General features: G+C 47.4%; 5 protein-coding genes across 5 annotated transcripts; 4 read left to right on the plus strand and 1 right to left on the minus strand.

Moving 5' to 3' along the window:
• Positions 1–683: 683 nt before the first annotated feature.
• Positions 684–4,983, plus strand: F5147DRAFT_747377 (Dna2-domain-containing protein; the record flags this gene model as incomplete). The annotated part of the gene is made up of 11 exons (XM_041439942.1): positions 684–977; positions 1,041–1,199; positions 1,249–1,325; positions 1,386–1,480; positions 1,526–1,935; positions 1,988–2,530; positions 2,580–3,515; positions 3,566–3,691; positions 3,929–4,215; positions 4,268–4,565; positions 4,624–4,983. 11 exons carry the CDS (start codon positions 684–686, stop codon positions 4,981–4,983), a joined length of 3,585 nt encoding a protein of 1,194 aa, XP_041288921.1.
• A 642-nt stretch (positions 4,984–5,625) lies between these two features.
• F5147DRAFT_714036 (peptidase S8/S53 domain-containing protein) lies at positions 5,626–7,531 on the plus strand. Its single transcript, XM_041438447.1, has 4 exons — positions 5,626–6,098; positions 6,154–6,664; positions 6,714–6,848; positions 6,901–7,531. Exons 1-4 carry the CDS (start codon positions 5,664–5,666, stop codon positions 7,305–7,307), a joined length of 1,488 nt encoding a protein of 495 aa, XP_041288922.1. The 5' UTR covers positions 5,626–5,663; the 3' UTR covers positions 7,308–7,531.
• A 130-nt stretch (positions 7,532–7,661) lies between these two features.
• On the minus strand, positions 7,662–9,101 carry F5147DRAFT_714041 (uncharacterized protein). The gene is made up of 6 exons (XM_041438448.1): positions 9,043–9,101; positions 8,796–8,992; positions 8,644–8,739; positions 8,443–8,593; positions 7,983–8,386; positions 7,662–7,928 (listed from the first exon to the last, which is right to left on the minus strand). Exons 1-6 carry the CDS (start codon positions 9,086–9,088, stop codon positions 7,788–7,790), a joined length of 1,035 nt encoding a protein of 344 aa, XP_041288923.1. The 5' UTR covers positions 9,089–9,101; the 3' UTR covers positions 7,662–7,787.
• A 2,761-nt stretch (positions 9,102–11,862) lies between these two features.
• On the plus strand, positions 11,863–12,391 carry F5147DRAFT_557572 (uncharacterized protein; the record flags this gene model as incomplete). Its single annotated transcript, XM_041430531.1, has 3 exons — positions 11,863–11,910; positions 11,958–12,170; positions 12,227–12,391. Coding segments are annotated over 3 exons (426 nt in total), but the record flags the coding sequence as incomplete, so codon positions are not given.
• Positions 12,392–14,318: 1,927 nt separating this feature from the next.
• Positions 14,319–14,723, plus strand: F5147DRAFT_538692 (uncharacterized protein; the record flags this gene model as incomplete). Its single annotated transcript, XM_041430201.1, has 2 exons — positions 14,319–14,426; positions 14,475–14,723. Coding segments are annotated over 2 exons (357 nt in total), but the record flags the coding sequence as incomplete, so codon positions are not given.
• Positions 14,724–21,190: the final 6,467 nt, after the last annotated feature.

Raw genomic sequence — 21,190 nt, forward strand, 5'->3', positions numbered from 1 at the left:
TTATGACGGCGCACTTACGGTGGACACGGCTATGAGAAGTAGCCCAACCTTGCATCCTCGTGTATCGATAATAATATTTGTATGTCTGGAAATCGATGTTATCAGTTACCGTGGTTATATATTTGTTTACGCACGTTAATGGGGCCACCTGTATCATTGACTATCATGGATTAATGGTTGGACGTAATTTGCGGAGAAACAACCCATGATGGCATCACGATGACTTTCGGTGACCCATATAGAGGCCATCGTAATGGGTTGACAGGCCTATGTCTGGATGGGCTTCTGCAAGTTAGGTAAAGCTCAATGCCATGCCAAAGGTCGTTAGCAGTACTAAGTACTTGCCAAAGTTACGTTCCTGTCCGACGCTGAATATTGAATTGGGAGGCCAGATAAAGGTACACGTGGTACGACAGTGCTTGGTGATAAGCCTGCGGGAATATTGCCTCTGGCACTTTGATTCTTCTTGATTCTCATCGAAGCAGGCGCCTGTAAGTCGTTCAGTTGCGAGACAAATCAAGTTGACTGCCAAGAAGTATTCGCGGAGTTCAAACTCGCGACAACCACAAATAGATGGCAACAAACGCGTCGCGCATTCGGATGTAATCACGTTACCGCGCGTACAGTGCTTAATTGTCGAAGGACTCACCGTGTTCTGAAACTTCATATCTTTCTAATCTGTCATGCCCCAAGCGATACCAAACATTCCTGACGAAGATGCTTTCATGAAGAACTTGCTTTCAGGTCTTGACTCAACATGCCAACCAGAACACCCACCAAAGCTCAAACGAACAGCTTCTTGCTCTTCCATTGCTCCACAAACGCCTTCTAAACATACGGGCAGCCGTCCTGGCTCTCACAGTAATAACCTCGACATTTCTATGCTTCTTGATGGCGCAGAAAATTGGGACTGGAATGATATGGAAGCAGACTTTCTTACACCAAAGAAATCTAACAGTGGGAAGACGCCAATGAAGGTGAGTTTTTACTCGAATGTCCTTATTGTTCTGACTCGGTAGAAGAAAACACCAGGTCACCAGCCACCTTCTGTCAAGCGTTCTTCTGTTGCAAGGAGATCCGCATCTTTGTCTGCTACTGCTCTGGATGTAAACGCGCTTCTTGAAGGTGCTGAAAATTGGGACTGGGCAGACATGGAGGATGACTTTATTACTCCGAAGAAGCCTAAGGCGAAGTCCGGGGTGAGTTCAGCATTTTACTGACCACAGTACTCCTATTGAAGCTTCGCAGACGGTAGCAATGCCTGCAAAGCGGCACGCCAAAGAGACGTGCACTCGATGTGTGGTTGATGACGTTCGAGTTGACAGGTCAGCAACGATTCAAAAGGTTTGGAATTTTAAGCTGCATGTGTTGCACTATGTCATGAGAGAATTACAGGTTCTTTCTGTGCGTGTCCAGTCAAGTAGAGATTCCCGAACAGTGATTCTCTGCGACGACTGGGTAGACGCAGATATTCGCAAAGGTAAACTACCCTTATATATTTTGTTTCTATACTAACGTGGCCCAGGAAATACCATCAACGTCCTTGGCGACTTTGATTCCTTTGGAATAATTAAGATAACATCTAAAATCAATTTTCTGATTAATCATCCAGACATCTTAATCACAGCTACTGCGCTTTCTAACGCGCCACAGTGCAGGCGAAAACCACTTCTCTCCGCGCTCGTCCGTTCGAGCTTAGATTTCACCCCAGCGCTTGTATGGGGTAACATGGTTCACGAGGTTATGCAAATATGCATGGCTGAACAACGATGGGACGACCGTTTTATTGAAGAACACACTAAGGAGATCATCAATAAGAAACTTGCGGAGCTTGTCAAGATCAACGTGAGTGTCGACGACGCAAAACGTGAAGTCAAGGCCCGTTCAAGAGGTCTTCGAATGTTCTCTGAACGCTACATTGCTGAGACGCCAAAGGTGATCGTTGCTAGTAACTGCGCATACTCGACCACTGAAATCAATGTTATAGGCTGATGCAGTTCTCACCAACACCCGCGCGGCTGCGAATCAAAGCTCCCTTCTTGCTATATCCCAACTACATGATGTGGAAGAAGATATTTGGTCTCCAACCTATGGACTTAAAGGCAAGCTCGATGCTACCGTCCAGGCGGTCATTGCTGAGAGCACGATCGACAAGCGTGTTAAGAGTGAATCTTTGCTGAGCACACACACGATGCCATTTGAGATTAAGACTGGTAAAACTGTAGCAGGGATGGAGCATCGCGCTCAGACCATGCTTTACACCCTCCTGATAGCAGAACGGTACGGTGTCGATGTTCCGAGTGGGTTACTGTACTACACCCAGAGCGAGGAGGTCGTCCGTGTCCCGCAAAGCCGCAACGAGCTTCGAGCACTGATAGGCGCAAGGAACGAAATGGCATCATATATGATGCGCAGGAATACACATGGTAAGGAAAAGGACCTCGAAGAGCCTTTTCTTCCTCCTACGATTGACGACGAAAGGATGTGCAAGAAGTGCTATGCGCTAGATACTTGTATGCTATTTCGCAAGGTTTGATCTTCATCTTGCTCCATGAATTCTGCTAATGTCATGGCTACAGGCTGTTGAGAACGTAGTTGATACGTCTTCACCAATCGCAGACGTGTACGACCTCAAAACCTCGCATTTGAAGCCTTCCCATCTTACGTTTTTTAAACAATGGGAGGAGCTCATTTCGCTCGAGGAACAGGACGCCACTCGGTTCAGAAAGGAGTTATGGTGCATGACCGCTCAAGAACGCGAGGACAAAGGCAGATGTTTCAACTCGATGGTCATAGACGCATCTTTCCAGCCGGGAAAGGTTCCCAACAATGGCAAGATTCACCAGTACACTTATTGCTTCGTCCGAGCTTCTGCTGTTCGTGGCGCTTCGTTCTTGAATGGCCACATGAGCCGTGGAGATGCTATCACAATTTCCGTTGAACCTGATCTTCTTGCTCTTGCACGAGGGTTCATTCTGGAGCTCACGCCAGAAACCGTGGTCGTGGGTGTAGATCACGAGTTGAGTGTGGACAAGATACAAACCAGATTGGAGATGCTTCGAGGAGCGAGGATAGCTGTACTCTTCCGAGTTGACAAGGACGAGATGTCAGGCGGCATGGCGCGGATTAGGGATAATTTAGCCCAACTATTCTATGTGGAGGGGGATGTCAGGCGTCTGGAGCTTGTCGTGGACCTACGGCGCCCTTTATTCGATAACGAGGAGACTATCGCTGACGACCTGCAACATATTCCGGAGTATGTCCGCACAAGCTCAGGTATGAACCCTGGTCAACTTGCTGCGATGAAACGGGCCTTGAGCGCACGCGATTACGCGCTCATCCTCGGTATGCCTGGTACGGGCAAAACAACCATAATTACTGCGCTAATCCGGACTATCGTGGCCATGGGGAAGACAGTCCTTTTGACGTCATACACTCACTCGGCTGTGGATACGATATTGCTTAAGCTACAGGATGCAGACTTCGGCATATTAAGAATTGGCAATGTAGATAAGGTATGTCTCAGCGAAACCACTTCATAGACTGGCTCATACTTGATGTTTAGGTGCATCCTGGCGCTCGGAGATTTACGCTTGCTGAGCGTAGGTTGCCTACAACGGTCGAGGAATTAGAGAACCAGATCATTGCACCACCAGTTGTTGCTACCACATGCTTGACAATTGATCAGTACGTTTGTTTGTTGATGTCTTTGCTTGTGCTCATTTCTCATCTCCTACCAGTGCCCTCTTTTCTCGCAGGACATTCGATTTTTGCATCGTCGACGAAGCTTCTCAGATTACCCTGCCCACATGTCTGGGTCCCCTTCGGTTTGCCGAGAAATTCATTTTGGTTGGAGATCATTTTCAGCTTCCCCCACTAGTGAGTTTCTTTTGTCATACATCATGGTCTCTCCTTTATGTATGTCCAGGTTCGCAATCCTGCTGCACGAAAAGGAGGTCTGGAAACGTCTCTGTTCCGCCGTCTCTCTGAAGCGCACCCACATGCGGTGATCGATCTAACATATCAATATCGCATGAACGAGGACATTATGGAGTTGTCGAACAAGCTCATATACGGAGATCGTCTGCGATGTGGATCAGAGGAAGTGGCCAAGAGCACACTCGTTCTTCCTAAAGGGTGTATGACTGGTACACTGGATCTGGGAGTATGCCTGTGCGAGGATTCTTGCTGGTTGCGGCATCTATTATCAGAAAGGTCGGTTAGTACCATGTGGTGCGGCAAGTTGACTTATCATATTTCCCACTAGCTCTAAAGTTGTATTTGTTGACACAGACCGCTTGCCTGCGCGTGATTCAAGAGTTGGGGACCTCGTCCAAAATGATGTCGAGGCCAACCTTGTGTACCAGATTACTGAAGCGTTCTTAAGATCGGGAGTCCAGGAGGACCAGATTGGAATTATGTCTCTTTATCGCCAGCAGATAAAGCTTCTGTCACACATTCTTCAAGACAGGAAGGATATAGAGATCCTCACAGCCGACAGAAGTCAAGGACGTGATAAGGACTGTATTATCATCTCCATGGTCCGATCTAACGACCAGGGGCAGGTATGTTCTATCGGTTGCAGCTATACAATTGCAGCACGCGCTAACGCTCCTTGCGCAGATTGGAGACTTGCTCAAGGACTGGCGGCGAGTCAACGTATCGTTCACACGTGCGCGATCAAAGTTGATCATTATTGGTTCCCGAAAGACCTTGAACTCGACTGAGCTTTTGTCGGTATTCTTGAGGCTTATGGACGAGCGGGGCTGGATGTTGACGCTGCCTCCCAATGCGGATGTCAAGCACCCGGCGTTACAGAGCGAACGGTGTGGTATTCGCAGTCCTGCGAAGCGAAGCAAGGAGAATGAATCAGTGGCTAGTGTCAATGAACCGCTCTCGAAGAAATTAAAAACTCCGAAAGTTGAAGAGGGGATCCTCAAGGGCCGGCCCATCTTGCAAGATGTCGTCAATGGCGGTAGGTGATGACACCGATGACATCTTGAGCAAATATCGTGCCATACTTTATGCCGTATATATGTATTGTCTTGTTATTCACGCCTGCATTGGACATTTACCCTACACCCGACCTGGATATATACCATGTAGAATCACAGCTTGAATTTGGTCAACGTCGCAGTATTTGCAGAGTCCGGTAGGCTAAGTGTTGCGTTAGAGCTCGTACTCTTCAGTGAGTGATGAATCATTTTCAAATTTCACCCCGCAATTATTTGTTTTATGTAATTCTCAGAGGCCAACCCTGGGCGAGCCAAAAACAAAAAAGTATCTCACGCCAAAATTCCAAAAACAATGTCCGGTCCAACGGTATCAGAACACTGGCCGAACAAACTGGACCGTCCGACCGAATTGATAGCAAAGGAGACCCACTTCAATCAGGTATCGTTAACGAAACGTAGATAAATAGGTATGGGCATCCGTGCACGCAGTTCGCCTTTCACAGAAGCTTTGAAATTCGAAGTAGATAAGAGTGAGAGGTTAACTGGTTGCGGCCGCAAGGCGCACGGAACTCGTCGAGCCTTGGCCCTGTCCAAAAAGAGCTAGAACTGACTCACTGCTATGCCACAATGCAAACATTGCCAAATAGAGACACGCAACTGTTTAAGTAGGTGGTCGTCATCCTCACAACTGTTCTCATTCCGCCCGTCATGTCTTATCGTCTGGCAACTTGGTCATTAGTAGCGGCGGCGTTGGCCCCAGCGGTGCTTGCAACCCCACTTTCTACCAATCCTTACAACATTCCCAGTCGGCCGCAACTCAAGGTTGCGCCGTTAATTGCCTCTGACCATCCATATGGAACTGTTAACAACTCGTATATCGTCGTTCTTCGTGATGACCTTCCTCAGGCTGTCGTACAGAACCACTACAACTTCCTCCAGATGGCTCATGCCTCTGACTCCCTCCTTGGTGACGGGCTTGCGGAGGGCGTCCGTCACTTTTACGACGGACACATCAAAGGTTACGGTGGAGAGTTCACTGAGAACGTCATCGAACAGGTACGGCGGATGCCTGAGGTCTCCTTCGTAGAGAAGGACCAAATTGTCCATACCATGGATATCAGTACCCAGAAGGGCTCGCCTTGGGTAAGTTCTTCTGCTGAATCCCATAACTTTCAGTGAAATTGACTCCACATGTAAGGGTCTGGCCCGTATCAGCCACCGTAACAAACTCGGCTTCAGCACTTTCACGAAGTATCTCTATGACTCGGAAGGTGGTGACGGTGTCGACGTCTATGTTGTTGACACCGGTATCAATGTCGCTCACTCCGAATTCGAGGGTCGTGCTTCCTGGGGCAAGACCATTCCGACCAATGATGTTGATGAAGACGGCAATGGCCATGGTACGCATTGTGCTGGAACCATTGCTTCCCGCAAGTATGGTGTGGCCAAGAAGGCAAACGTCATCGCTGTCAAGGTGCTGGGTTCCAATGGCAGTGGCACTATGAGCGATGTTGTCGCGGGAGTTGCATGGGCAGCTCAGTCAGCTGCAAAGAAGTTCGCAGCTGCTCGCGCTGAATTTGCCGCCACTGGTAAGACCAAGCACAAAGGTTCTGTCGCAAACATGAGTCTTGGTGGTGGAAAGTCTCCTTCTCTTGACCTTGCTGTCAACCGTGCTGTTGACGCTGGCCTTCATTTCGCCGTTGCTGCCGGTATATTACCCGAGTTAGTTGTTAAGACCATGTCTGACCATAGTCTCAGGTAACGACAACAAGGACGCTTGCAAGTACTCACCCGCAGCAGCCGAGAATGCCGTCACAGTCGGTGCTTCCACGCTTGGCGATGAACGTGCATACTTCTCCAACCACGGCGAGTGTGTGGATATCTTCGCTCCTGGTATGTGTCTCTATGTATTGAGCGATCAGCTTCTTGTGAACACATTGCACAGGTCTTAATATCCTATCCACGTACATTGGTAGCAGAGATGCTATTGCTACCCTCTCTGGTACTTCGATGGCTTCTCCCCACACTGCTGGCCTGCTTGCATACCTTTTGTCGATTTACCCCTCTGCCACCTTCGACCCTGCATTGAGCTCGATCTTACCTCCTGCACTCAACCTCGAGCACCCTTATTCCTCATTCTACTCTCTATGCCATGCCGCCCTCCCGCGCTGGATGACCGACTTCATGCCATCACCGCAGTTGTTTGTCAACGCGCCCATCCCTGGCGGTCCAGTCTTGATCTCCCCTTTGGAGCTCAAGACAGCTCTTCGCAAGCTCGCATCATCGAACATGCTTACTGATCTGCCCCCGAAGACAGTGAACTTGCTCATCTTTAACAATGCTACCGCTTAAGCATGATGGATAGGATATAACCAGCGCGTAATTCGCTCTCTTATTGCATGATTGGCGCAGCCTTGTAGCTGCAGTTGTATTATATATCTAAATCATCATTCATTTATCATGGACGAGTATTTAGAGTTGGAGATCTGTTGACTGATTTTGCGTGTTGGCTCCGGTAAATAATAATATTGGTGGGTGGGTACTTCCAACAACGAATCAGTACCGCATGCCATGTCATGGCCGACCTACGTTCTCGCAAAGCAAATACTTACGTCTTGTTTTAGCATTCATTCGAATGTAGGTTGAGTGGTTGCCTAAACACTGATCTGTTGCTTCCGCGTACCAAGCTGAATAATTTGCAACGTCATCCGGTGATTCCTGAACACGTATTCATACAAAGATTTATACAAGTACAAGGGACACGACTTATTACTTGGTGGTAAGAATTGCGTCCATACAAATCCTGAGGCCTGAATTTCTGTGATTCGCAACTTAGTGGTTTTGGATCTCTGCGATCGCCTCGATCTCTGGCTTGAGACTCGCCCAAAGGCTATCGACAGTGTGTACTGGCTTCCAGCCAATCGATTTAGATCGGTCTGCCCGAGCACGGGAGTTCGATCCAAGCCCTGGGCCCTACAAATTGTTGGTTTATCAGTGATCCATAGACAAAGGAGACCGAAGACATACCCCGAAATACTTCTGCAACTCATCCTCTGTGAAAACCGTAGGCTCAGGACTTTTGCCCATCTTTGCCTCAAACAACAACTCCGCGAGGACTTCAGAGATCCTGCCCACACGATGCTCTCCATTTTCGCCAAAATAGAAACCCTCACGGCCATGACCTGCTTCACCTGGCCCTCTGATGGCAGCATCGAAAATGGTGATGTACAAAGTCGCTATGTCACTGATGTGGACGTTAGGCCATAGATTCAACCCTTTTCCGACGACTCCGCCCTGTTTTCTGTCAATGCTGGCTTTGACGAGACTAGGGATTTGTATAGAGTACGGATTCTGAATGCCGAGTTTGACCAATGATGTATTCGCGATTCCATAGATCGTCGAAGGCAAAACGATATATGTCCGCACGTAACCTGTATCGTGCATTCATTTATAAAACATAAGCAAGTAAGGTAAGGATTGATATTACCTTTTTCATCAGCAGCGACGACTTCGATGTCAACTTCACGATGAGGTTGCGTCTTTGGTAGTGTCTCGATCAACGGGATGTCAAGATCCGAATAGACTTTATTAGTAGCATAATCTCCTGCGGCATTGTCTGCAAGAACACCGGTTCCAGACTGACGAAGTTTAACATGCATTGCGGGTGAAGGGCAAGGAAAATACACACGGTGTGGATGAGAATAGGGACCTTGCCAGTTTCGTCGTATCTCTTTTTCAATCCTAACAGGATTGCTTTGGCTGCCTGAAGGTCATCGGAGTCAGCCTATATAGGGGTAATTAGCTATATGTTCAACTCGGCAGTTTAGACTCGAAACGGACACAGGCAAAGACCACGTCAGAGTTCCTGGCATATTCTGTCAGCTTGTCAAGATCTTGGTTCGAGCCGACGATAGCTACGACTCCAAGGCTATTGAGCGGCACGACCTTTTCGGGGGAGCGAGTGAGAACAGTTATCTGAAATGATTTCGCCCTAGGGTGGGACAACAATGCGGACAAAACAGATCCGCCAATGTAACCTGCATTTGACGGTCAGGGTCTAGTTAAGTTATAGTCGAGGAGGACTCACCAGTAACACCTGTTATGAAAATGTGCGTCTTCTCGGATGTGGACATGATGGTTGAGCTCTAAGTTGGTGAGTTGGGTCACACCCAACTCCCTGATATTTATGGTCGTGAACTGTATGAATGGCGTCATGATTACACCATGAAGACTTAGTCACCCTAGTATCCTAGCCGCTGAGGCCTGCACGCTGCTGAGCGTAGCCTTAGTAAGGCTTACTACTGGTACCTGGGCTCTTTGCACGTATAGCTCGTCCAGTGCCCCACATTTCTGCGTGGTATTTGGCAGCTTTGTACAGCATCCCACACCCTACCAGTGGGTGCTTGAACAAGACATTTATCTAGCTATGCCCGCGTTGGTTTTAGAGATATCGGCCTATAGTTAGTCATTGTCCGCACTTTCAACACCGTCATACTTGTCACGCACATGATCAATCACTGTCACATCAAAACCTTCTTTCCAGTTCGAAGGTCAACCTAACTACCTTCAACTAGGACCGACGAGAAGCTTCCAGAGTCCAAAAGCTTTTCCGACAGTCCTCACCTTGTTCCATTAATCAGCTGGTGTAGTGTTACGGTTGCAGTGCAATGCCCATCCAAAAAACCTGAAGCGCTCAGCTCAGCGGGGCTAAGATTTTATCTGGGCGCAAGTTGGTGCAAGATGGTAATCAAGAGAAGAGTTCCTTCGACGGCCATAATATTGATGGATTCATCCCCGATGCATCCCCCCATCTGGGTTAGTATCTCCTCTTGCCATATGACGCTGCAGACTCCAGTCAAAGTGTTGACAACTCATGAACTACTCATTATTCTCTCGACATCATTTTCGTACGTACTCATCTTTCTCTTTCACATACGCAATCACTACTCATTACACGCCTCGTACACGTTTGCTTTTGATTCTCCGTCTCAATCAGTGTATTAATTCCTCTCCCCGTCAAATAATCTCCCTCAGTCTTTTGATCCAAGACTGAGTTGTTATCTCTTATTCACAGTTCGACGTACATTTTCCTGACTGTTACCCTACCCAATCCCTTTCCTGTTCCTAGCCTGAGCCTCTTCATTTGTCACACTCATCTCCAAAGAGTATAGGATGTCATTGTTGCTAATGGTAGCTTTGCTTTTCGGGAGAGCGTCAGTACGGCAAGGTTGTCAGCTGGATCCGACAGGTAACAATGTGAGCACCCTGAAGGACACCCTAAAAGATGTGGCTATCACCCTCAATTCTACATTTAATTTCTACCTGAAGGCGTCCAGAACATGGCCACCACCTCGTTCTTGTTCCATATCAGATCTACAAGTACTTTTGTGACAGCAAGACTCCGTCTGTAGATAGGAGTGATGGGTAATCTGAACTGGGAACGCTGCAACTTAGACCACGAGTCTAGCTGCAACTTGGGTTTAGGACTCGGAGATTCGGATATATATTCATACGGTCGTGGACTGGATAATATGGCGTCATGATTAATATTACTTCATGAAGCTAGCTAACCATGTGAACTTGGAGGATAATTACTGACAGTATTACCTAGGCTCCTTCAGTTTGCCAAATTTCTGCATGGTATTTGACAGTTTGGTATGGCATGCTACACCTACCAGTGAGAGTTTGAACCAGACGTTTATCAAGCCGCTATCCCCGCACTATGTCGGAGACATTAAAGTCACATCGTGACGCTTACTAATAAACTATCACTGTCACAGCTAGCACCGCTAGTAAGTAGTGATGTGCAGGGCCAGGGCTCAGGCCCGCAGGCCCACACGGCCCAGCCCTATAGAAGCCCAGCCCAGCCCAGCCCTATGAGTGGGCTGACGAGGGCCATGGGCTGGGCCCACAACATCTGCAGGCCCATACCCAGGGCTCAGGCCCGGGCCTGTAACTTACTTTCTCGGTTCGTGCCGACAGTATTGCGACAGCATCTATACAGTTAATATACGTATTTCAAATGCAGAAACCTTCCATTGACTCGGACCATACAAACCCATTGCAGTCAGAAATATGCCGGCAACAAATCAAACTGACCAAGAGCCACCATTGCGTTCTAAACGCGCACCTGCTCCCTCGAAGAAATTAACCGATGCGTCTAACACTGCTACTCCCGAAATCAGTGCACACTCTGAAGCTGTTGCCTTCAAACGAGCCGAGGATGCCAAGCGTGCATCTGAGCAATACCAGCAATGTCTACCACTACCTCCCGCAGCGGCAGAAACTTCTCACGTTCTACCACCTGGCATCAAAAGATCTCGAGATGTATCTGAGGCCGATTTGAGCTACCACTCTTCCAGTGGTGAAGACGACAATGACAGCTCGATGGCTCCGAAAAGGCCAAAGAGTATGTTGGTTTACAAATACTTATCCATGTATGTCACTCAACCTCACTTTGTGCAGAGAAGAAGTCTCGAAATGCAGCTAGTACTACCATCTTGTCTGAATCAGACTCGGAACACACTGGCTCTGGCGGTCCTTCATTGTCTACCACTACAAAGGCACCAAAGAAGAAAAACAAAGGTGCGATTTCAAACCTCATTACTGTAACTCACTCATGCAACCAAAAAATATGCAGATGCAGTTGATGACAGTGGCTTCCTTGCTGATATCGACGTCGCGAGCCTTTCAAATGGCAATGACAAGCCAAGGCACGAGAATAGAGGTCAAGATGTTGATAAATTTTTCAGTGCCAAGTACTCTGAAAATGGTATTGATGGAAAGCCTCGCACTTACCGTGACTGTAAGCTATGCTCGTAAGTCTGAATCAACTTTGATGGTAGCATCGTGTCACTACTGATACACCACCACCCATACTAGCCAAAAAGGTCCGCGTAAACGATTTGTGAAGGACTTATCAACCTGTCGCCGTCACCTCGAAAAGGATCACGAGGTGCGTAGTATATTTGAGTGTGTAAAATTGCTCAATGTACATTCTAGCTTACATATAACAAATGGGCGGGCGAAAATTCATTTGATTCAATGCTTCTGAAAGCCGTTGCTAAGCGCAGAAATGACACGCTAAAGGCCAGTGCAAGTCAAACTGGTCTCGACAACCATCTACATGAGCGTCCGAAAGCTGAACGTATCTTGCCATACTCCGATAAGCTGTTCCGAGAGGCAGCAACTGAGTGGCTCATTGCCACGGATCAGGTCCGTCATTTAACTTATGCATACTTCGAACATGTTGTCTGAGCCACAGCAATTAGCCAATACAAGCACTCGACCATCCTAACTTCCATAAATTGGTTGACGTGGCCTCGAGGGCCACAAATGGCGTCAAAATTCCAGATCGTAAAGTAACGCGGGCCGAGATCATTGCTATGTTTCAAAAACAGATGAAACACCTTCGTGAACGGCTGAATGTAGGCTTCATGCTTTTATTTAATATATATATACATTGTGATCACTATTTCCAGAGTAACGCTGTGAAAGGCGAGGTTAGCAATACGTGCGACACGTGGCAAGCCTCCAATATTGATGGGTACTTTGCCATCTCTGGCCACTGGATCGAAGAGCTATCACCCGGCGTATGGGAGCTTGAAAGTGCACTATTCGGCTTTACAGTCCTCAATAACTCCCATAACGGACAATGCCTCGGTCAGGTCCTTTTCAAGATTGTTGATCGACTCGACATCTCACACAAGGTAGGGTTTAATTCTGTTGAGAGTCCTCATGTTCTCATATCATGTTTAGATTGGACACATTACCTGCGATAACGCAACAAATAACGACTCAATGATGGATGAATTCTCGGAACAGATTATGAAGAAGACGGGGAAGGAATTTGATGCGAAGGGACGCCGCATCCGGTATGTAGTTCATCAATTAATCTAGGGTGTATTAGTTTGATGCTTTGCCCAGGTGTCTTGCCCACGTTATCAATCTCGCAACACAGGCACTCATCAAGACTCATACGAAATCAAAATACTATAACCCTGCAAGCCCCGAAGAGCATGTGCCGAGTACTATGGGGCGTGATCGAGACGAAGTTGGGCTCATTTGAGCAATCTCTGTGAAGGTATATATAATTTGATTGATTCATAACTACTAACTAAACTGAATGAACAGGAACGATCATCAGCACAACGGAAACAACTTTTTAAGGACATCGGCTGAAGATCCTGCAGATGAGGAGGATGAATTACTTGATGGGTGTACAGAGAACTCTGGTGAAGATAGTATGGTATGACTGGGAGTCTAGAATGATGTTACGAGTCCATGTTTCATTGTCACACAATGCTATCTGTACTGTAGGACATGTTCACTTATTTTACAATTTCAGGCCCGGGCTTCAGCCCAAGCCCAGCCCAGCCCAAGCCCAAGCCCGATGTCAGGGCTGGGCCAAAATGTTAGGAAGCCCATACCCGCTCAAGCCCAGGCCCAGCCCTGGGCCACAGGCCCAAGCCCAGCCCGCACAACACTACTAGTAAGGACACGATCGATCATGTATATGCAGCCATGCTTCTGTGTTAAAGTTGACGCCAGCAGAACGACTAAGTAAGTCATATACTTCCGAAGTACCTAACTAACGGTCTTTAACCAAGTAAACTCATCCCTCAAGATGAGCGTCTCGACAAAACGTTGCCTCCAGGACTTGATTCTGCACTCATCGTGTTCCGGGGCAATCGGCTACAGGGCTTTAGCGTCAGATCAGAACATGCTTTTTGTGCAAGGTGCCAACTATATGTTCCCCATTTTTCCCTCCCTACTTTCCCATCTCCCCCCTCTCTCTCAAAACCATGGCAAGCGCACCATCATGACCCAGTCCCACACTTGTCGGTACCGACCTCCTGACCAACCAGTAAGTAGTGAGCTAGACTCAGTTACCCATAAATAACACCCATGATCACTCAGGAATACGATCGAGGTCGACCTTGTTACGAATATGTGAATGTCGACCAATTAGCATGGTATAATTGACGTCTGACTCTATTGTCTCATAGGACAAGCACCCTGGAGCAGATCCGGGATGAACTCAAGCCGAATAATGCATACAAGGATCGAGGAGACATAGCTGAGAATATGTAAATATCAACCAAACAGTACGGTATACTTGGGTCTAATTAAATTGTTTCAAAGGTCAAACACCTCGGAGGAGGCCTCGGACAATGCGATCAAGCTGAATATTGCGAAGGAGAATCCTGCGGTGTCCATCGAGGCCAGCCTTGTTAAGAATATGTGAGTGTCACCATTCACCATGGATACAACCTATGTCTAACAGTGCGGTATCAAAGGGCAAACAGCCTGGAGCAGATCTTGAATGTCCTCAAAGGATCCACTATTGCACAAGAGTGTGGAGAAGATGACAACTTAAAGTTTTGGGAGGCATACAAAAAAGTTTCGGCTGAGTATGACCACGACTTTCTCGGGCGGGCTAATGATGATATGGGCATTATTCTGACTTTTGTGCGTTTCTTTCTACGTCTCTCAATGCAAATCTTACAGGCATATTAGGCTGGTCTATTCTCAGCTGTTAACTCCACCTTCATCGTTGGGATGCAGCCTGATCCAGGAGAAACTACCAATGACCTCCTCCTGCAACTGATCCGGATAAATGTTAACGGCCCAAATTCCGTTGACATCAGTGATCTTTCTTCATCTATGGGGTATTCCTCTTTGATGGTCTGGATGCAAATGCTCGCCTATGCTAGCCTCGCATTTAGTATCTTGGCCGCGTTCGGGGCCGTCTTGGGAAAGCAATGGCTTAACTCGTACAAGGCAGCTCGAGGACGAGGGACTCTCGAACAGCGCGGCATAGAGAGGCAGATGAAGCTAGATGGAGTAGAATATTTTTGCCTGCAGACCGTCTTGTGGGCATTCCTGATACTGCTCCAGATCTCGCTCCTGCTTTTCAGCCTCTCGCTCAGCGCCAACATGTGGACCCGGCAAACCACGATATCTAGCATCATCATCTCCACCACAGCTTTCGGTATCCTGTGCTTTGTGGGCACTACTCTTGTGTCGGTGTTGTGTCCAAACAGTCCTTTCTGGACACCAGTCTCAGAACTATTGGCAGTCATCTGTCAAAAAATTCTCCCAAAGAAACTCAGATCAACTCGTGACATGTTCGCCCATTTGTCCGCCATTCGCTGGATACTGGAGACATCACCAGACCCTAAAATTATCAAGATCGCGGCTGCAATGGCAGCCTCCTTGCCGCAATGGCCCCCGGGCCTTGATGCATCAGCAGCTTTCGCAGGTTTACGTGGTATTGTCGAGGCATACGAGTACACGGAAGAGCAATATATCAAGTTTGTCAAAGCCATGGGGCATCTTTGCATCCAGTCGGTTAAAATCAACAAGGAATTCCTGGTGTTTCGTTGGAATGATAAATTCCCGGGAATACGAAGTTATTTGATTCACGATGCATTCATAGCTGGACGTGATGCCAGCGATCAGTATTCTGGTATATTCAGGTCCACTCAGGATGAACTGAAGTATCAGGCGGATACCTGCACTGCTTTGAGAGAAATGGTTGTCCATGGACTGGACGACCGACTTTCACGTCCGGACGATGAAGACTTGATTTGGCTTGGTGACCTGCGGTGGTTCAGCAACAGGGCTGAGCCTAGCTGTGAAGAATTTAATTGGCTCATCAATTATGTGGTGTATCTTGAAAAGCAGGAAAAGCAGCAGAAGCAGCAGATATACGATGAATCATATGGTCATGCTTTGCTTGCGCTGAGCGCCATGCCAGGACTCGGGACCGACCCACGACGCTACATCATGTTACTTAACCGATGTATGGACCATAACAGACCTTCCCGACTCCGGCTTACCGCGCTTAGAGCTGTTTGTGAAGCTGGACAGGAACTAGCTTCTATAACCAGTGACTCAATGCCACGGGGTGTCGACGCACAACTCCTGAATGCGCTTTCTTGCGCTGTTTGGAGTGTTATATCTTCAACCAACCAGACAATCAACGTCACTAGACCCGACGCCACCTTCCACTCTTATCGAGACTCTTGTTACATCCGCCTCATCTATGCCCTGACAAAGGACCACGAATGGTATGAACATCTGGACCGTGATCGTCATCTCAATCAGTGTATTTCTCTAGCTACCAGAACCGGTTATTCTTTGGATGTCCAATTCTACCTTGTTGTGATCTTAGGGCGCATCAACTCTTCGGGCAAGGAACTTCCTGTCGGTCCTTCCCAGGAGTGGTGGCGGCGATTGATCGCACAAACATGGGAGTACGTGAAATCTCCCAGAGGGTACGACTACATCAATGAAATACCGGCCCTTGTAGCAGTGACGAGGCTGCATTTGTCAGACCCGGATGATAGTGTCCCGAGGGAGTGGTTCTTAGATCTCGATGTAAATTTGACCTTAATTTGGGTCAAACTTTGGGAGACGAGCCAAGCGGACTTTGCGAAGCTTGGTATAGCTCAGGCTGCAATTGACACTGCGTTGTTTCATGTGGATCATCTGCAGTACGAGCTGAAATCCATGATCAACCAATGGAACACAATGACCTCACGGACATTCTGTCGGAAATTTGCCAAAGCGGTTGCAAAGAGTTGTATACAAGAGTTCACATGTCATTGAAATGCATCTTACTAAAATACAGATACATTCATCTGCAATGACCCTCCGGGCATTTCTGTACCCTTAGTATGTTTGTCTTTTCCATCTTCATTTTTTTGTGCATATCATACTATCGGTTACCACAACTTCAGACGGCCACTGGTTCGGACACTTTACAATATCTCACTCAACTCCACCTCAAATCATATTCTGCTTGACCACATATCATTGTCACTTGTAATACACTATTGCGAAGTTCAAATCTTTGAAATTGGTCAAGAAATGATTGAGACCCTTGTGGAGGCTTGAGGTATGGAGCCACAGTGGAGGGCATCATCACCAAAATTCCCCAAGTCTGAAATTACCTTATGCGGACACTTTCCCACGCCACAATCTTTTACGGACTGATGACGTGATGACGATTGATGGCAGGTTCAACAACACTCCCTCACACATACCTCAACACCCTCCTAAACGTGTAAGGCTGCCATCAGTCTGACGTGCCGCTGGTAAGTTCAGATTTCCCCTGATATGTTATTACCGTATCAATTGACCAATGTGTCACACGACAAAATCATTACATTGTCGTCGATCGTGTTTTCATCAATGCACACAGTGTTACATTTACGCGTCGTTTGGTGTCACACAGCTTACTCTGCAGCTGGGCTCTGCTTTTCGCGCAACATTCTGTAAATATCACGAAGTCTTGTGTTCAAGTTTTACTACTGACACCAAAAGTTAGAATGTTGTGGGAATTCCAGGCAACTCCATTTCCCTCCTTTCTTCTTACCACCATCTTCCCAACAACTTTTCTTGCTGCCGCTGCCTTCCTCCACTGATTCCATGAGTCTGAGTGTTTCGTGGATTCAGGTAGTATAAAAGGTATTTTTCAATGCATATACTCATGTTTACTAAGTAGATGAGTCTATGGGCCCTTTTGCCACAGTCGAAGGTACATCCCCTCTAGCGACATCGCTGACGGTTCAATGTATTAGTCGTCCCTATTGCTTGCCTGCTCTCACCTGCCTCGTTGCCTCAGTCGTCTGCTCTCGCTTGCCTGCTCTTGCCTGCCTCATTGCCTCGTGGTGTGGTCTCGCTTGCCAGCCTTGTTGCTGCGTTGTATTTGCTGCCGTCGTGTTGATCCTGTCGTGTTTCACATTGTTATCATGTTTTCTGGTCGCATATCACATTTTCTGATCATGAGTCGAGGGATTTGTATCATTAGGTTATAGCACAATTGACAGGAATACAACCGATTTTGTTTTACACACGCAACTGAGAGAAATGTGGCTACAACATTCGACAAGATTACAATCGATGCGCAATATTATATTAGTCTCCACAGCGAGTCTCCTATTGTGAAATATGTTGCTCCCAAATTCATCATATTTCGCGCGATTGCAACCGTTTTCAAAGGCCATGTTCAGTTTTTCCTGCAGGGTTGACTTGTGTCACTGGGCAGTGCGAGAGTAATGCGATGATCATGTGCGTTATTGATACGTGAACCAAACATCACGTCAATAACACCAAATATTGATAACATTATCTCATCAGCGGTCGCGTCTTAACCCTTAGCCCTACCACCACCATGTTGGCCTGTCGCACTCAAACTCATCTGATCCCCTATTATGATTATTTCTCGTTGTATGGGACTTCACTTGGAAAGTGTGAGCACACTACATATATACATCATCGGAGTCATCACTGGTGCCCTTGAAAGTCAGAACATGGAACTTTGGAGGGGTAAGCCATCACATAACAAAGTTGGAAGAGCGAAATCAAGTAGTCTAAGCATCCACAATCATGAGTTCTCAGATTACATGCCAAAATATAGCGCATATATTGACTTTATTTGATCTCACAGTCTTTTGAGAAGATCTTGTCACTCGAAGTGCTAGACAACCCAAACCCTCCCAAGTGAATTCTCCCTTGGCAGGTAATCTAATGAACTATCTGATGCAGAACTCTGCACAGCTCACGGTACCTGAAAAGGGAGCCAATGAACTTCCGAACATGGGTGTTGACCATCCTAGACTAGCACAATCTAGGTGTGTCTAAGTTTTCATTTATCCATGTACGTACATTGCTGACAAGCATCTTTGCTCATTTCTGTGTGCTTGTGCATGCCTATGCCTATCTCAACGTGTCTGCGTCTGATGTCTTGCACAATAGGTACAATTTTTCACATTTATAACTATAGCTGATCATTTGTGTAGGAACTTACAACGCACAATACCGGGTATCATTTACACACCAACCCAGCCGCACATGGTGGCCACCTCTGCTGGTCTTACATCATGTCATGTGCGTAATTGTTCTTGTGGTTAGCGCTGGAAGGCTGAGTGCGTGTCTTCAGATCCCATTGCCAAGCGGTCTTATCATCAGATCCGCTGACCATTCGCTGGCTGTCAGGAAAGTAGGATATGGATTGAATCAGCTCTCCATGACCCTTCAAAGTCGTTACCAGTTTCAGAATCAATTTTGTGGCAGCTGCCTTCGTCAATGTGGAAGCCATGGCTGCATCTCCACGAGCGGTAGTCAAGTACAGGAAAGGTAGTCATTGGGTGCATTCGAATTTCGAAGGTGAGGTCTCCTGGTGTCAGTGTAATTTATGAGTCATGACTGATGTGAGCAGCGATTTGAAGATGGGCCCTCTGGTAAAGCCAAACATCAGTTCATTTGTGCTGGAAGTCCAGATGATATTTTCGTGTTACCGAGAGGTTAGCGAAACTGGAAATATCCAGTCCTGGCATCGATAACAGCAACTGGCGCCCTGGAGGTTGTCATTGGCGATGCATAGACTATAAGAGTGTGTTCGAGTCATAACTCCGCAACCCATGCGGATAGCAAGCCTGATTCAGAAGGGGTAGATGCAGGTGCTGGTGTACGGTTCGTCTCATTGTCGACACTGCTTTTTCTCACTCAGGATGTGTCTTTCTTGTCTGTCTGTCTGTCTCATTTGCAACATCCAAGCCGCTGTCCACTTGTCGCATGTTTTGCTCTTGTCGTCGTCCCACTTCTCATTCGCAGTTCGCATTCAAGCTGCTGTCTAATCATCCTCTTGTTGTGGTTGTCATACCAAGTCTCCTTCAGAAGCTTTGGCGCGTGTCTGCTCTTAGAGAAGCTTTGGTGCATGTTCTGCTCTTAGATGTACTTTTACTTTCTGCTCATACCATGTAATGCAATACCGAAATGAAATGGTCTTATCAGAATTCATCACCAGATCAGAACATATAAGTAGTATTGGCATATCAATGCTTCTAAGCTCAAAATTTGCGCTAAGGTACGAGTTACTTACCCAACCTCTGCCGTCTTATCTTCAATTGAGTTTCTCAACCAGATCTTATAAGTTGTTTCCCCTAGTGATGTTCCGGCCCGGCTTCAAGCCCCAGGCCAGCCAAAGCTGGGCCAGATTGAGCCAGGCCAAGCCCAGGCCCAGGTGACGGCCTGACAAGGGCTTTGGCCTAGGCTTCAATTCTGCGAAGCCTGAGCCGCCGGCCCAAGCCGCGGCTTAGAATTATGTAAGTACTGCGCAGGAACCTGATTGTCGACTCTATTTTTGTCATTTTCTTGCTTCTCTTTGGTTCTTGCTTCCTAGTCCATCATACTGTAGGGTATGTCAGAATGACACGGTGAGTCGCCATTGTCGTCTTCTTTCAAAGCTTCCGCTAATACTCACCCCGGTGACGGAAAAACAGAGTGGGGGGTACGTGTGTGCCTTATACTACTTAAAATATTCACGCTAATGATTTTGTTTAAGATCAACGCACCGAGATATCCAGTGTGGGCTTCACTCGCACGAGACTACCTATCTATCATGTCATCATCCGTCTCCAGCGAGCGTGCATTTTCACAAGGCGGCATCACTGTCACTAAACGGCGGAACAGGCTCAAAGGAGATATTGTCAAAGCTCTTCAAATTGTCAAGTGTTCGATATGACATGACCTTCTCTTTCGAGAGCCTGGACCGTCATCCCTCATGGAGTTAGAGGAGCTTGATGATGCTGAATTGGAAGCTGGGAGTGACTCAAAGACTGCAGGTGATGATGGTGATGACGAGGATAGTTGGGATATCATGCTTGATGATGCGGAAGACGATGCTGATGACGAAGCTGATGATGAGGTATCTGACTTTGAGACAGACTAGGTCTGCTCCATGTTGCTTGTTCCGTAGTTCTATTGCACTACAATATATAATGTCGCACTGATAGCAAAAGAGCCGCGGCTTCGTTTGGCTCAAGCCGTGGCTTTTGGCTGGCTTTGGCTCATGGCCTTGGCTTGAAATATGGTGAGCCCGAGCCCCCTCAGGCCAAGCCAAAGCCAGGGGCTTTGAGCCAAAGCCGGGCCGGAACATCACTAGTTTCCCCAGCCTTCCGCACACTGATACACCTGGTGTACCTTTTGCGACCTTGTGCATCCTGGTCAGTCATTATCAGCCCTTATCCGAGTTGGGGAATTTCGGTGATGATGTAGGAAATGGCCGGTCTGTGTTAATAAGTCTGCGCAGACTCCGCCCCAAAGTCTGGGGGACACGTATGGGCAGAGTTGCTGGCAGACCTGTCCCCCAGACTTTGGCATGGAGTCTGTGACTTGTCTGTATAGACCTCACGCAGACTGGTCAAATCCCGCACTTTCTGGAG

Source organism: Suillus discolor (assembly GCF_016758755.1).
Source record: "Suillus discolor strain FC423 chromosome Unknown F5147scaffold_61, whole genome shotgun sequence".
Taxonomy (NCBI): Eukaryota; Fungi; Basidiomycota; class Agaricomycetes; order Boletales; family Suillaceae; genus Suillus; species Suillus discolor.